The 15,537-nt window shown below is 52.5% G+C and overlaps 3 protein-coding genes across 3 annotated transcripts; 1 reads left to right on the top strand and 2 right to left on the bottom strand.

Annotated features, from left to right (window-relative positions):
- Window positions 1–3,414: 3,414 nt before the first annotated feature.
- CORC01_04440 (uncharacterized protein) lies at window positions 3,415–4,080 on the bottom strand (the record flags this gene model as incomplete). Its single annotated transcript, XM_022616087.1, has 1 exon — window positions 3,415–4,080. A coding segment is annotated over one exon (666 nt), but the record flags the coding sequence as incomplete, so codon positions are not given.
- A 2,181-nt stretch (window positions 4,081–6,261) lies between these two features.
- On the top strand, window positions 6,262–10,575 carry CORC01_04439 (calcium-translocating P-type ATPase; the record flags this gene model as incomplete). The annotated part of the gene is made up of 3 exons (XM_022616086.1): window positions 6,262–6,317; window positions 6,393–9,734; window positions 9,786–10,575. The coding sequence occupies 3 exons, from the start codon at window positions 6,262–6,264 to the stop codon at window positions 10,573–10,575; spliced, it is 4,188 nt and encodes a 1,395-aa protein (XP_022477394.1).
- Window positions 10,576–13,048: 2,473 nt separating this feature from the next.
- Window positions 13,049–14,741, bottom strand: CORC01_04438 (Sir2 family protein; the record flags this gene model as incomplete). Its single annotated transcript, XM_022616085.1, has 2 exons — window positions 13,049–14,370; window positions 14,489–14,741. 2 exons carry the CDS (start codon window positions 14,739–14,741, stop codon window positions 13,049–13,051), a joined length of 1,575 nt encoding a protein of 524 aa, XP_022477393.1.
- Window positions 14,742–15,537: the final 796 nt, after the last annotated feature.

Below are 15,537 nucleotides of genomic sequence, written 5' to 3'. Positions count from 1 at the left end.
AGAAAAGAAATATCAGAGGAAAAAAGAACGTCACCATGCGATACCAGTGGAAGCATTCCGGGGCATCACGTATTTTCTTGGCAGGTAGGTGAGGCATATTTTCTGGACCCCCAGAAGTTGTGCAACCTTAGCGCACACTTTTCCAAATCGCCAGCCGCCGTTGAGATAATCATCTGCGCCTCGTGATGTTGCAAATTGCCAAGACATAAGGATCTCCCTCTAACGCGCCCCAGGGCCCGGCTGCCAAGTCTGCGGGAACTAAGAATGACTTTGCTTTTATTTAAAGTTTTTAGAAAAAATCTCCTCGGGAATGGAGGCATTGCTGCAAGCAGCACAGTATCCAATATTTGCCAAGCGTTGCCAAGAAGGGGTAGCACAAAGTACTTTCTCGCCAAAGAATATTCTTCTTTCCCCTTTGAAAAGAATGGCCCTTTTTTTCTGTCCTCCAAAGTCATTTGCCCGAGCCATGTTTGGATGAGGTAGATTGTTCAGATGTTTTGTTGTCGTTCAAAAGGACATTGTAGTTTCGCAGCCGGAGATTTCGGACTGTTGCAGGCCGACCTTTGTCGCCCTTTGTCGCCCTTTGTTTGCGGCCCGAAATGTTTAGCCCGCAGGCCCCGCAGTCCGTCGAGGAGGCAAACTGACGCGTGCGCACACACTGTTACACACTTACACACACGGCTATCCGTGGATCCCGGGTAATATCGCGCAGCGGGCGCGCTGCTAGCAGTCTGTGAGATTATATTGACGGTATTTCGGTGACACCAGGTTGATTCAGGAGATCGTCGGCGGAATGGTGCTACACACCACACGTGGTTGGTGCAGTGAAACATCTAGGCCAGCGAGCACAGCCTCAACGACTGGCCTTGGATATACTGGTTTGCCTCTTCGACTGGTGTCACAAAGGCCAATCGAGCGCTGTTATAGCGCCTATTCCATATGGCCAGTCGATGGAAACGATGTCTTGTCAAAGACAGAGGCCGCCATTTAGATTGCAAACCTGAGGAATAGCTGGGCCTATTGCCATTTGAAGCAAGCTACTTCGGTGAGGGTGACTGTCAGATTGCCACCTCCTTCAAATGATAGGATGTTGGGTTGCAGTGGTTGCCGAGAGAGTTTCGCTCCGAAGCTGCTCAGCCTCACTCGATCGACGTCCGCTGATGACGGCGTGCGTGCCGATTGGTCGTGCAAGAAGATGAACTACTACGATACCTTGCCGCGCGAGATATAGCGGAGGCATCTTTTGGTCTAGACCGGCAGGCGGCAGTGGCAGGATGAGGGGGTGAGATGGGCTGCTATGCTTCGTTCTAACCGCTCGCTCATGAGTGGTTGTGGTTATGCTGAGTTTGGAAAAAGTCTAGATCTGAATCTAGGGTTGGCAAGGGGTGACCGGGTCAAGCTAAACATCACGAGTTGCGAGTCTGAGAGGGGAACTGAGAGGGGAACTGAGAGGGGAACCGAGCGGGTTGAAGGTCAGCTGGGGTCCGATGTCGTTGACGAAACTTGACAGCTTGAAAAGCCCTCTCCGGCTCAGCTGGAAGTCAACGAGTCTAGCTGGGGAAGGTTGAGGTATTGGTCTTTCTGCTGAGTGAGCGAGTCAAGAAGCACATGGGCCTTCGGATGAGAAACGATAAGGTTTGTGCCTTCCGCAGTTGACTCTTTTTTGAGTTGATGGCTGGTTGGCCCCAATGCAATGTGTGAATGTACCACCGGCAGCGTTACGTGAAGCGGGGGAGCCAAGATGCGGAGGTGAAGAGGTCTCGGGTCCAATAGTGGACGGTGCCGGACGGCATTGATTGATGGCTGGATGTTGATGTTTCGTCGGCTCTCGGATGGTTGGGGGACAGGCAACTGGGCAAGCTGCTGGGTTGCAAGATTGACCACGGGTTGATGCTGGCTCTGGCCACGGACTCGTCGGTTGATTGGAATTCTGGCCTTCTCAAGCGTTGAGGCTACTGATTCTAGGGCGGCTAGTTTGCTTTGGAATTTGACTGCGGTTAGGCTCCCAGAGGCAGACGTTCCCAATTGTACAATGTATCCGTAAGGTTGGTTGTCTTTGTCAGGCCTTCACCACAACTGGGTTGCTGCGGCAGGAAACCCACAGACGTGCGCTAGAAAGGCGGCGGCAGGCATTTTGTGGGCACTATTGTACATCCAGGCGTTCAAACATTCCACAGCGAGACAAGTACCGGAATGACGATGACAATGCAGAGGAGGAAACCCTGCTGGGATTTGAAAGTATAGCATACGTAGCATCTTGTGCTCAGGGCCAAGAGAATAGAGCCGACAAGGCAAGGCCGAATATGGAGAAACAGCAAGTTTCTGGCAAGCTGGGATGTGGAGATTTAGAAAAGTACCCAGTTGCAAAAGTCGCAAAAGTCTGGACACTCGTGGCGCCGTCTCCTTCACCCACGTCCCACCGGTGGCCCAAGCCCCGTCCGATTCGGCCAGGGCCCCGATGCCTCTCATGTCGGTAACGGAATTGAGTAGTGGACACCCGCCATTCCGGAGCGAGGGGCCACAGCCCACAGGAGGTATTCGCACTTGAAGCAGGCCAACGTGTCCAGGGCGCCAACGAAAACCAGCGGAGTAGGCCAAGATTACGCTGGAGAACCCAACTGCAACTCTGAACGCTTGCACCTCTGTAAGATAGGAGAACGTCCCATGCGGCATGAATCAAATAACCTGCCGTCTTATTATTCATCTTCGAACAGACGTGGGTTAGTCCTCGGCATCATTTTGGTTATGGACGCTAAGCAGTTCGACTTTTGTCACTTGCTCACAGCCGCTGAGCCACGAGCGGAATGCGATGAAAATTATGGGTGGTCGTCAACCCAGTGCTTGTTATTCCTTTTTTGGTGGACCCCTTCTAAGCTCTTTTCTCCGTAGAATCATGGCCGAGAATTAATTTGAACCCAATTAGGCAACTTCGAGTAGTTGCATATTGTTTCGCTCACCTAGAGATCGATGCCCATCCACTTGCTGGACTTGTGCCTCCGCCTCAGATACGCATATCTTCCAGTGACCAGCATTGGCACATGCTTCATGATGTTCACTTGAAGAACAAGCTCCAAGCAAGACAGTTCCTGTAAGCTGCCAGACATGCGCGATCAATTGGAGGTAGGCCACTCTTCCCTTCTCGGATCAGAGGGGTATGGGGGGTAAGGGGGGTTCCATCCAACGCGAGAGCTTCGAATAGTAATCGACTCACGCATCATTATGCATAATCATCGACTGGAAACCGCCAGTACGTGGACCGCTGTGCCTCCTTCGGTCTTGTGCGGTAATTGTAGTGTGGCCGATGTTCAAGGGGAAGCGATAAGAGGAGGCACAAAAGAAAAAGCCGTCGCCCAAGTAAAAATCAAGGCGACTTTCCAACCTTCGAAAAACTCGTGGAATTTCAAACCATGGAGTTTAACTGAGGCGAGCGTCAGCACACATCTTGTGCAGGCCCTGACCTTGTTCAATCTTGAGATAAGGTAAGGGACAAGCCATGCAGGTTCGAGTGCAATCCCAAAGAGCCCCATCGAGCGTTGGCATGAAAATTTGTCTTGGCGTCATGGCATCTGTCGCTGCGTTGCCCCGCCGTTGAACTTTGAACCTCCGGCCTCGTGCCGGCACTTTGTACCTGACGTCGTCGGCTTTGAAAGACAGACCACTAAGCGACACTAGTCGGCCGATGGGCGATTCGTTGGTGCGCTTTCTGCTAAACCACCGTTCCCGACCTGCCAGACTGGGCAAGCCACCACACACATCCCGACGGGTCAGTAGCCAGCCGTAAAACAGGACAGGATGGTCAATGTCGCCATATCTCCGCCCGTTTATTGGCGCCTCTCTGTCCGTGGCGAATAATGTGATTGTAAGAGTTGCAAAGCCCATCGCCGAAGCGCGCCGCGAGGTATTCTGCAGGCTGGCCCATATGTCAGATGTGGTTTGTGATGCAACAACATCTAATCTCTTCCGAGACGGCTTGCTGGAATGTGATGGTCCGAACTCGCTCGACAAGGCCCGTCCTTGCTTTGTGGTATGCCCATGATCCCCGGTACCCCAGACCAGACCAGACAAGAGGGCAGGGCACAATCATCTCCTGTGTAGATGAGATACGGCAAAAGTGTCTGAGAGAAAGCGAAAGCGCCATGTTCGACGTGGATCGCCGGTACGCCTCCCGAGAACGCTTGCTTCAGCACGGCATGGAAGTGCCTTGGAAGCAACAAGACGACGGAAAAGCCGCCGCTGTGTAACAGACCGAAAGGAAGAAGGTGCAGCACGGACAGCAGGGACTTACAGAGTAATAATTGGGTCGAATATCGGAATTGTTAAAGCTTTGTGCTGCAGCATGCTGGCCTGGCTGTCGATCTTGGCTATCGCCTCACCACTGCAGCGGAGTCAACCTGGCGCTCAGCCTCGAGGATTGAGAATGGTTCTCCAGGCTTACGAACAGAAGACCCATTACCGGATGATTGGTGGGACTTTGTACGAGAAGTACCTCCGGGGCGCCGTAAGACTCGGTCCCGTAGCGGCGAAGAAACACGACCTCGAAACAAGTGATCGAGATCCGTATGCAGCTGAGATAGAAAGAAGTAGCAATGTGTAAACACTGCTGTTAAAGTCGAGGTCGCGCTGACGGTGGACTTGTGGAGCGCGAGGTATCCGTTGGATTTGATAAGACCGACCGGGAGGGAATACTTGTGGGAGGTGTAAGATGCTATCCAGTCGTCGTGTCGTCGCCATGATTCATGGCTTGTTCCAACTTTCAAGCAAAACTCCTTTGGCCAATGAGTCCACCTGATTACAAATTACGCATCATATACACCGTACACCAGCCAAGGTAGCATTGGTAATCGCCTGGATGTTTGGAGTGTCTGTAGTAAGTTGAGGAATGTGGTTTGACAACCTGCAAAGTCATCAGCAAGACGGATGTCTGGGGTTGGGAAAGGGTGTCATTTTCCCATCATGCTCTTCTTAAGGGCCCCCCAACCCATGGAATAGCAAAGATGGTCTGTTCTGATGGAATGAATTTAAAGGACTGGAAAGGGTGTATCCGTACGAGAAGGAAGGGAAGGGGAAAAAAAGGAACCTTTGGCCTTGGCAATGTGCTGTGCCCGTGAAATGGGAAGTCGCCCCACATGGGCCGGGTGGATCTCCCACCTCAGTAGTGAGGAGAGAGCAAGCCAGGCTTTGGATGTAGAGAAAAGTACTAGAAGACTGGCAGCAGCAGCAAAGGTACAATGGACTTACTACCTACTGCGACGAGCTTCTTTCTCCTGACAAGCTACGGTACCTACCTTACTGGGACCCCTTCCAGTAACGACGGGCAGACTAAGCCGCAAACGGAGTAGCGGAGCTTCTACAACCATGTACACCGGCCTACCCCTGTACGGACCTCGCCTCCGACCAATGAGGTGTACTTCTTTGCACTGCCTCAATCTTGGCACCACATGTGGGAGATCCAAACTCTCACTCACACTTCTGGACCATGGCACAACCGCCGCCTTCCACTTGAAATGCTCTCCAGAGGAGACGTGACAAGGGGCAAAACCTCCTCTCTATCCCGTCCTGTCCTGGAATTCGCTCTTTTCGACCCCAAGGTCCCTCCCTCTTTCCCAGGCCGTACATCAGGACTAGGACAGCCACCCAGTCACTGGCTTGTCTCAAGACTTTCTTACTCCAGTCTTGGCTCCGAGTAGGTAGGCGCTGCGGATTTGGATTTGGATTGATTGAAACGAACCTCAACGTCTCCATCTTCCTCCCATCGCATCATTCCCTCACCTTTCCTCTTTTCTCTACTTGCTTGGCTGCCCACTCCTTCGCGTGCCGCAATGTAGAGTGGGAGAAGGGGACATCAGCGCCAACCAAACGTTTTCCTTACCCACATCGCCTCTACCCATCTCGAGACGTCGTATATCCCCCTGTATCCCAAATACTTGTCGATATTCACTACCGAGACCGACGACTACGGATACTCCATCAATATCACACCACGACGCGCCTTTGCGCTCCTCATAATACAACCCCCACACGAACCCCAACTTCAACCTAACGAACAACTTCTAAGACAGGTTTTTGTTATTATATCTTCACGAACATAGTTTGCCTCCTCAGGCTATTGTCGCTCCTTTTGCCGCCTGGCTGCCTCCTTCCTTTATCAGCACAGCCTCACGCTACCACTTCAGTCGTCCACACTGGCGGCCCTCCATTCGCCTCGCTTCACCGTCACTCGGCGCCGCACCAAAGCGGCAGTGTCGAGCTCGATCTGGAATCATGGATCCGAATTCCACCCCAGAAGACGGCCCTGCGCCGCAACGGAGGAATCGAGCGTACGTTTGCGGTCCACGGCATCTATTTGCCTTCCTGTGACAAGTAAGGTATAGAACTGACATTCTCCTCCAAAGTCCGACCATCACCATAGACCCATCTGCCACCGGCGTCGACACCGCAAATCCTGCACCAGCCATGGCTCAGGAGGCCCAACAAGACGCGTCCAACTCAATTGGATTACCCAAAGATGAAGCAGTCAGCCCGACAACCGTGCCAGAAGGCGCTGGTGCTCCATGGTCAGGATCCCAAGAGAAGCCACCGAAACCGAAGCTTCGCGCCGACACCTCCTTCGATGCCAAGGACAGCAGCAGGCCCCAGAGTCCACACAATGTGTCCAGCCCTGTTGCGACAATACGAGGCAACGACCGCGCCTTTCTGGCTGTGCCCAGCAATTTGCGTTCTCGACAGAATTCTATCGATTCCGACGACATGTCTTCCCAGGGTGAGACTATTGCCGTGCTGAGTCAGTCAACCGAAAAGACCATGAAGCCTAGCCCAATGTCCAATGAGAAGATTATGAACGACGACAGCGCCCTGCGTCCAGACAAGGGCAGCGAGGATGATTTCGTAGCCGAGAACAACCCTTTCGCCTTCACACCTGGCCAGTTGAACAAGATGTTCAACCCGAAAAGTCTGGGTGCATACTACGCTCTTGGAGGTTTGACCGGCATTGCCAAGGGTCTCCGCAGTGATCGCAAGGCCGGATTGAGCTTGGATGAGGTCCATCTTGACGGTCAAGTTTCTTTCAACGAAGCAACCGCTCACATTCACTCATCTGGGAATTTCAAAGAGAGTGAAACACCGGCAACCCCCGCGAGACAGAACACTGGCCAACACGCTAAGCATGATGATGGCGGCTTTTCCGACCGCAAGCGTGTTTTCAAGGACAACTTGATCCCTGAGAAGAAGGGCAAGACTCTTCTTGAGCTGATGTGGATTACATACCAGGACAAGGTTCTTATGCTTCTGACAGCCGCCGCGGTGGTTTCACTGGCTATTGGCATCTACCAGACAGTGGGGTTGCCGCATGCTCCTGATGAGCCAAAGGTCGAATGGGTCGAAGGTGTTGCTATTGTGGTCGCCATCGCTATCGTTGTCATTGTGGGATCTCTCAACGACTACAGCAAAGAGAGGCAATTCGCAAAGTTGAATAAGAGGAAGAAGGATCGCAACGTCAAAGTCGTCCGCTCGGGAAAGACTATTGAACTGTCTGTACACCATATTCTGGCCGGAGACGTCATCCACCTTGAACCTGGTGATCTGATTCCTGTCGACGGAATATTGATTGAGGGCTTCAATGTCAAATGCGACGAGTCTCAAGCTACGGGAGAATCGGATATCATTAAGAAGCGAAACGGCGAAGAAGTGTTCGCAGCTATCCAGAACGGCGATGATCCTAAGAAATTGGATCCCTTTATTCAATCCGGCGCCAGAATCATGGAGGGTGTTGGCACTTTTATGGTCACGTCTACCGGTGTCCACTCATCTTTCGGCAAGACTCTCATGGCTTTGGATGAAGACCCCGAGGTTACACCCTTACAGTCAAAGCTCAACATCATTGCCGAATATATCGCCAAGCTCGGAGGTGCTGCTGGCCTATTGCTCTTCATCGTCTTGTTTATCGAATTCCTCGTCAGGCTTCCCAAGCAGCCGGCTTCCGTTACCCCAGCTCAAAAGGGACAGGATTTTATCAACATTGTCATCACTGTTGTTACCATTATCGTTGTCGCAGTACCCGAAGGGCTTCCCCTGGCTGTCACACTCGCCCTGTCTTTTGCCACGAGACGCATGCTGAAGGACCAGAACCTCGTTAGGCATCTTAAAGCTTGTGAGGTTATGGGAAATGCCAACACCATTTGCTCGGACAAGACCGGCACCTTGACACAAAACAAGATGCAAGTGGTTGCTGGCACTATTGGCACTACTCATCGATTCGGTGGACTGCGCCCCTCGGGATCCATTGATGGCGATGATTCCGCGCTCGATGCGTCTGCTGACATTTCCATAGCGGAATTCGCCAAGATGCTCAGTTCGCCGGTTAAAGAAATCCTCGTCAACTCCGTTTCGCTCAACTCCACGGCTTTCGAAGGCGAGGTTGACGGCGAGAAGACCTACGTTGGATCGAAAACGGAGACTGCGCTGCTTCTCTTGGTGCGTGATTACTTTGGCATGGGTCCTGTCGCTGAGGAACGAGAGAACGCGAAGATTCTTCAACTTATTCCCTTCGATTCTGCTCGCAAGTGTATGGGAATCGTTGTGCAGCTCCCGGGAGGTGGTGCCCGAGTATACGTCAAGGGTGCTTCTGAAATCGTTCTCGGAAAGTGTAACCAGATTTTCCGCGACCCTTCTCAGGACGCCACTCTCGTCCAGATGACCGAGGCCAATTTCCAGACGATCAACACCCTCATCAACACCTACGCCTCCCGATCACTTCGAACCATCGGCATTGCTTACCGGGACTTCGAGCAGTGGCCCCCTCGCAATGCCCGCCGCATTGATGGAGGCGAAGTTGACTTTGATTTCATGTTCCAGACCATGGCCTTCATCGGCATGGTTGGTATCCAGGACCCCTTGCGCGAAGGAGTTCCTGAGGCCGTCAAGCTTTGCCAGACCGCGGGCGTCATGGTTCGCATGGTCACTGGAGATAATAAGCTTACAGCTGAAGCTATCGCCAAGGAATGTGGTATCCTGCAACCCAACGGACTCGTCATGGAAGGTCCTGAGTTCCGCAACCTCACCAGGTCTGAGCAAGAAGCCATTATCCCACGCCTATGCGTTCTCGCCCGCTCAAGCCCTGAGGACAAGCGCATTTTGGTGAAGCGTCTCAAGGCAAAGGGAGACATCGTAGCTGTAACCGGCGACGGAACCAACGACGCCCCTGCGCTCAAGACAGCTGATGTTGGCTTTTCCATGGGCATTGCAGGCACTGAGGTTGCAAAGGAAGCCTCTTCAATTATTCTCATGGATGACAACTTTAACTCTATTGTTAAAGCCCTCAAGTGGGGTCGTGCTGTCAACGATGCTGTCAAACGTTTTCTCCAGTTTCAACTTACGGTGAACATTACTGCCGTCATTCTTACGTTCGTCACTGCTGTGAGCAGCACCTCAGTCCTAACTGCCGTCCAGCTGCTTTGGGTCAACCTGATCATGGACACGCTCGCAGCTCTTGCCCTCGCCACGGACCCTCCCCAGGACAGCGTTCTTAATAGAAAGCCTGAAAGACGCAATGCCTCTATTATAACCACCACGATGTGGAAGATGATTCTCGGGCAGGCCGTCTACCAACTCGCCATTACCTTTATGCTTTTCTATGGAAAGGAAGCTGTTGTTCCTGGTCCGGAGCACATCCCTGATGATCAGATCGCCACGTTGGTATTCAACACCTTCGTGTGGATGCAGATCTTCAATCAGTGGAAGTAAGTATTACCAGTCCAATACCTAAAGTCCGAGAAGCTAATGCCTCATAGCAACCGTCGCTTGGACAACAACTTCAACATCTTTGAGGGATTGACAAAGAACATGTTTTTCGTCGGTATCAGCGCCATTATGATCGGCGGACAGATTCTCATCATCTTCGTTGGTGGCGCGGCGTTCCAAATCGCTGGCGAGGGACAAACCGGGACTCAGTGGGCGATGGCCATCGTCTTGGGCTTAATCTCGATTCCGTTTGGCGTCGTCATCCGTCTCATACCCGACCCTCTGTTTGAGCGTCTCATCCCCGATTACCTCAAACGTCGTGCTAAGGACAGCGTTCCGGGCCTCACAGTCTCAGATGAGGAGCAATTCGAGATGTACCCGGAGCCGCTGTCGGATGTCCGCGACGAATTGGCGTTCATCAAGCGCATGAAGGGTGGACGCTTGAACAACCTCAAGTTCGCTGTACAGCACCCCCGCGAAACCTTTGCTCGCTCGCGTAGCCCGTCACACTCGCGTAGCAACTCTATCAAGTCGCCCTCTACGCCAACGCGAGAGGATAGCTTCGGCTCGCTTGCCGCGACACCCGAGTCTCGCAAGCGTTCTCGCAGCTCGCGCAGCCGTTCCAACTCGGCCCTCGGTGCTCCTACCGTAATGGCAGGCATTGTGGCTGCCGGCATTGCTGCCAACTGGCAGCCGGCGGACCGGAGACGTCGAGACAGTGACGACTCTGATAATAACGTAAGAAGAGGGGTCTCACGAGAGAACTCGATTAGAGAAGAACCCCGGGAGGAAACCGACACAAACGAGAAGGCCGGAGATGAGAAGACGGCCAAGCAATGAGCAGTACATTAACTGTTGCCCGGTACTGGCGACATCACTTACATATGGTCACGTGGCGTTTGTGAGCGAAAACTAGAATTCAGAGCGCGCAATGTATTTGTACGAGTATTTGGTTCTTATGCGCGGGGTTGTGCGGTAACCGGTCATCCCGCATGAGGTGGTTTTGGAACCACTTTTTTTGCTTTCACATTAGACCGACGACTGAAGTTCGCAGACCGAATAGGATACGCTAGGCACGAAAAAAGCCTGAACATATGGAGAGGAACTCTTAATCGTTAAAAGATATTCTTTTCAAGCTGACCAGATGACGTTCTTGATTTGCCACCCGCGGACAACGGGGAAGTGATGTTTTGCGACCCGTTGAGCTGTAGATAAAACGATCAGTACATTCTTTGCTCGCTTCAATGCTTGGACAATTGAGACACTAGCCAACTGAAGTCTCTGATCTTCCCGCGACGTGAGAAGGGCTAGTGACCAAACAGAGGAAGCTGGATTCATTCTCGCTATTAATAATGGAGTCGTCAAGCAGTTGCGTTTCTGAATCGATTTCGGCCTAGGGCCTCTGTCGAACTCCGAGTTGGCAGAATAAGAATGAAGCTACTTTGACAGCATCTGCAGGGCATGATCTGCAACAGTGATTGTTACCAGCATCAATCAGACCTTGAGCTGAATATCAAGCGTCGACGATTTTACTTCGTCGCGTTGCAAGGCCCAAGAGGGGGGTGGGCGAGTTGCCATTCGTAGAGATTGCAAAAGCCGGGCTGGCTCCGCTAGTTAACATGTGTCCCAGAATGCACTAACAGTGTCAACCATCAAAGAGTCCCCCTCTGATGTCGATTAAAAAAAAATAGAAAAAAAAAGGTCATCTCTGTTCAGAGATTGGGAAAAATTCCTGCCAGTAAGGGCTTGGGCTTTTGGCGGCGATGTCACCGCTTCGGTCGGTACAAGATGACTATGAACATCGACCTTTTTCGACACAAAGAAGCGACGAGTCGATCATGAGAGGGGGGAAGGGGGGAGGGGGATCACGGGGTAAGAACTGATGTTGGGAGCCTGAATTCTTCCATCCCTCTACCTAGCGGTAAACCACCGCGTCCTTGCAACTACTCCAAAAGTTCAACTGTTCTACGCTTGCGTAGGTAGGTATTTACCTTACCTGAATACATCATCGAGGCTGGGAAAGGGAAGTAGGCAAGGTGGGCAACATGGGACTTGGGAAAGAAACTCGGAGAAGCAGACGGTAGCCTGCTAGGCAGACAGGGAAAGCAAACAATCCCCCCCCCCCTCCTCCTTGCCAAACATCGGGCATTTCAGTCATTTATATCGTAGTCACTTTTGGCTGCCTTGTCAGGCTCTTCCTAGTCACACCATAAGCAGGCTGTTGAAGCCTTGAGTTACCCTCGATATGACAAACGTTGGTTAGCGAATCCCTGCACTTTGGCGCATGTAAGACGGAGAGACATGCTTGAGTCACCAATGCTGCAAGGTGCCCACATCCTTTCTTACCAGTGAGGTATCGCTAGGCATGATGCAAGTTGCTACATTCATACGAAGTACAATAGCTTCATTGGGCATTCACAGCGAGTGTCGAATAATGGGATTCGATGAATGCAATCATTGATGGACTATCAAGAAAGAGTTCTGTGTGTTTCTGTCCCCAGACAATCCACATGCGCGTAGAAGGGAGAGCCTATCTAGGACTCTCTATGTATTCTGACAAAAGAAGAATAGTAAACAACCAGACTTGCAAAGGACGAGAAGGAGCGTGTCCATTCTTCTCCTTTCGCAAGAGCCTCAAACGCCGTTTCCGCCACGTTCTTCTCCTCCTATTCCACCTCCGTTTTCCGATAGAATGACAAGAACAGGAAGACAAGTGAAAGGCTTAAACATCGCAATCTGTGGTATCAGAAAAAAACAGCAACCTCGTTTTGAGATTTTAGGTATGGATGGTTTTTGGTTTCGGTTTTTGGTTAAACAAAAAAAAAAAACCAGTTGCCATTTGAAGAGTCAAAAAGTCGAAATTAGGGTGGAGGGTTGGGCAGACCGCAACGACGCTGACCGAGGTGGTGCTGTGCGGTGCGGTGGAGTAAAAAATCCTGGAATGGGGAGGAACATTTATGCCTGACGCGCTTTTTCTGGCCAAACCGAGAGGTGCGACGTGTCGATGGCCCGCAGCCACAGCCTACGACTGGGTGTACCAGGCTGTTTGTTGACGCTTGCATCGCTGCTACAGGCAATAGTGCCGTTCCGTCTTGTGGTTGGGGCTTTGTGCCATTTCGTCGAATCAAGTACCTCGTACAGGCTTTTCTTTCTCCCTGAACCATTGATGGTGCCGCCTGAAGCGCTCTCAGATCAATTGTCTGAGAGAGGAGACAGGGGCCTCTGTAGGTAGAAGACAACGAGCGGGGAGGAAGAAGAAAAGTGAGCAAGAGGGCGATGGTGAGGTGATTGACAGTGTAAGAGAAATCCAGTCTCAGTCTGAGTCTCTCGACTTTCTAGGCTTTCTGGGTCCCTTGGTCGGTTTCGCCATCGCAGGCTCAGGCTCAGGCTTGGCAACTTGCTGCATAGACGGCGGCGGCTGCTTGGGGTTGACAACCTCAAAAATGTGTCTGCTCACGCATCCGCCATCCGGGTTCACGTCGATGACTTGGTCCTTGGGTACCATCTCATGCTCCAAAGGCCAGCCGGCACGGCGGCACAGCTCTGAGACGACAACGTCACAGTCACCCAGCAGGTCAATGTCAAAGTTGATGTGGTTGACGGCCTGGCGCGAGATATAGATCTGGGGGATGTTGGCCGGCAACCAGCTTACTATTTCAGACACCGGCGTCACCTTCAGACTCGTACCGATGACGATGACGAGGTCCACCTTGTCGCGGTCGTGCTCTGTCAGACGCCTGCTGAACTCATCGGGCAGCGCCTCGCCAAAAAAGGTGATATCGGGCTTCATGACGCCCACGCTGGGGATGTCATACTCGCCGTCGGACGTCGAGTCGTCAGAGCTGAATCTGCGGCGCTTCCTCTCGGTGCCCGCCGAGCGCTTGCGTTTCGTGCTGCCGTTGGGGCGAAGGTTTTGGATGCAGCGCGGGCAACGCGGGATCTTGCCGGCCTTGATGTCGGGAAAGACATCTTCGCCGTCGCACTTGAAGCGGCACTGGACGCAAGTGGCGGTTGCGAAGGAGCCATGGCACTGGATGAGCTTGTCCTGAGAGATGCCGGCCTTGGCCTCGAGGTTATCAATGTTCTGAGTGTAGTTGGTGAGCAGCTTGCCCTTCTTCTCAAGCATGGAGATGAAGGCATGAGTCGGTGTGAAGCGGTTCGTCGACGGTAGGATGTCCTTGGCAACGGTATAGAAGATGGTCGGGTCTTGCTTAAAGACGGAAATGTCAAACACCTCTTGCGGGTCGTTGAGTCCCAGGTGCTCCAGTTGAGAGTACAGCCCGCCCTTTGAGCGGAAATCGGGAATGCCGAGTGAAGTAGAGATACCGGCGCCGGTGAGGACGATGATGTTCTTGCTCCGCTGTAGCAGGTCCACGGCGTCATCCACCGTATTGAAGCGGAACAGCTTGGCGCGCTTAGACAACTCTCGGCTGATGGCCAGCGACAAGAGGCTGAAATAAGCCTCATCTTCGGCGCCCTCGAGGAAGGTGGGGGGCTTGAGGCCAAAGGCCGACAGCAGCTTCTTGGCCGTGTAGCGACCGGCGTCGACGGTCCTTCTACAGAATTCTGCGGGACCAAGCGCTCTTAATTGGTGGCGCAGGCCCATGGCCTCGTCAGGCGTGCAGCTGTCAGGATCTTTTAGGCACGATAGTTAGCAATCAAGTAGGAGCGATTTAGGGTGAGTAATGACAGGAACGCGTAATCCCAAGCGTAGTCATGTGAGTGAGTAAGTGAATGACCGAGATAGACCTACCATCCGAGGAAAGTTTCGCATCGCCCAACTCAGCTATGGCATCCTCCAGCAGCGAGTCGGTTTCCCATGCAGATTCCTTGGCGTCCCTAACGCGTTCTTCCAGTTCCTGAAGACCGACGGCGTGCTTGATGTCCTCAAGGGTTGGGTTCTCGGGGACCTCGAACGTGTCCACCTTGTACGCGGTGTTTTTGGTTTTGTTGTTGTTGCGCTTCTTGACCGTGACGGCTTTTGTCGCCGCCCGTTGAGTCTTCATCTTGAGCCCGTCTTGTTGACAACTGCTCTGGGCGGTGGGATGGGAAAGAGTGAGGGGATGACGGTTATTGATGAAACCTCCTTCGCGGAGAAGAGGTGATGAGATGAAGCTTGGGAGCAGACAGGAACCAAGCTGAGCAAAGCAAGAACACTTAGCTGGGCGTACGTGTCTGCTTGTAATATGGATGGGGTGCGAGACTGCCGACCACCCGACGGGTTTATTTGTGAGACAGGGCGGATAGTAGCCTGGACAAAGACTGGGCTGGTATGGGCTGGGTGAAGGGGAAATGAAGAGCGACAAGAGTTGGCTGCAGAATGCGTAAGAGAGGGAAACAACACCTGAACCTCCTTTTTCTCTCTTCCACTCTTGTCAAACTGTCTGGTTAAAGTCTAGAAGGACAACTTGACGGTTTGATGAATTTGGGCGAAGGAGAGAGAGAAAGTAAAAGTTGGGTGTGTCTGTGGATGGGAAGGAAGATTTGACAAGTTGCAGACGGTCGGGCCCTCAAGGGTGTGAGAAGGAGGGTTAAAAAAAGGATGCCTTGGCTGCGAGTGAGGTTGAGCGTGGCCGAGTTCCGCCTTTTTTCGCTCGAAACTTGTCGGTTATCTCCCTGGGGTGGCGTGACGAATATGACACTGTGCCCTGGTCTTTGTCTAACAAGCAGATGAGCAGCAGATGGACGAGTTGCAATTCTGCGTGAACAGCCGCGGCGGCGAACCAACAAACGAGGGTGCAGGTTGTGTAGGCCGCAAGAGTTGACACCAAGTCAAATGGATGATGGATGGAGTGGTGAATA

Source organism: Colletotrichum orchidophilum (genome assembly GCF_001831195.1).
Source record: "Colletotrichum orchidophilum strain IMI 309357 chromosome Unknown Scaffold_29.1, whole genome shotgun sequence".
Taxonomy (NCBI): domain Eukaryota; kingdom Fungi; phylum Ascomycota; class Sordariomycetes; order Glomerellales; family Glomerellaceae; genus Colletotrichum; species Colletotrichum orchidophilum.
Note: the sequence above shows the minus strand (reverse complement) of the source record. Positions and strands in the feature narration are given on the sequence as shown.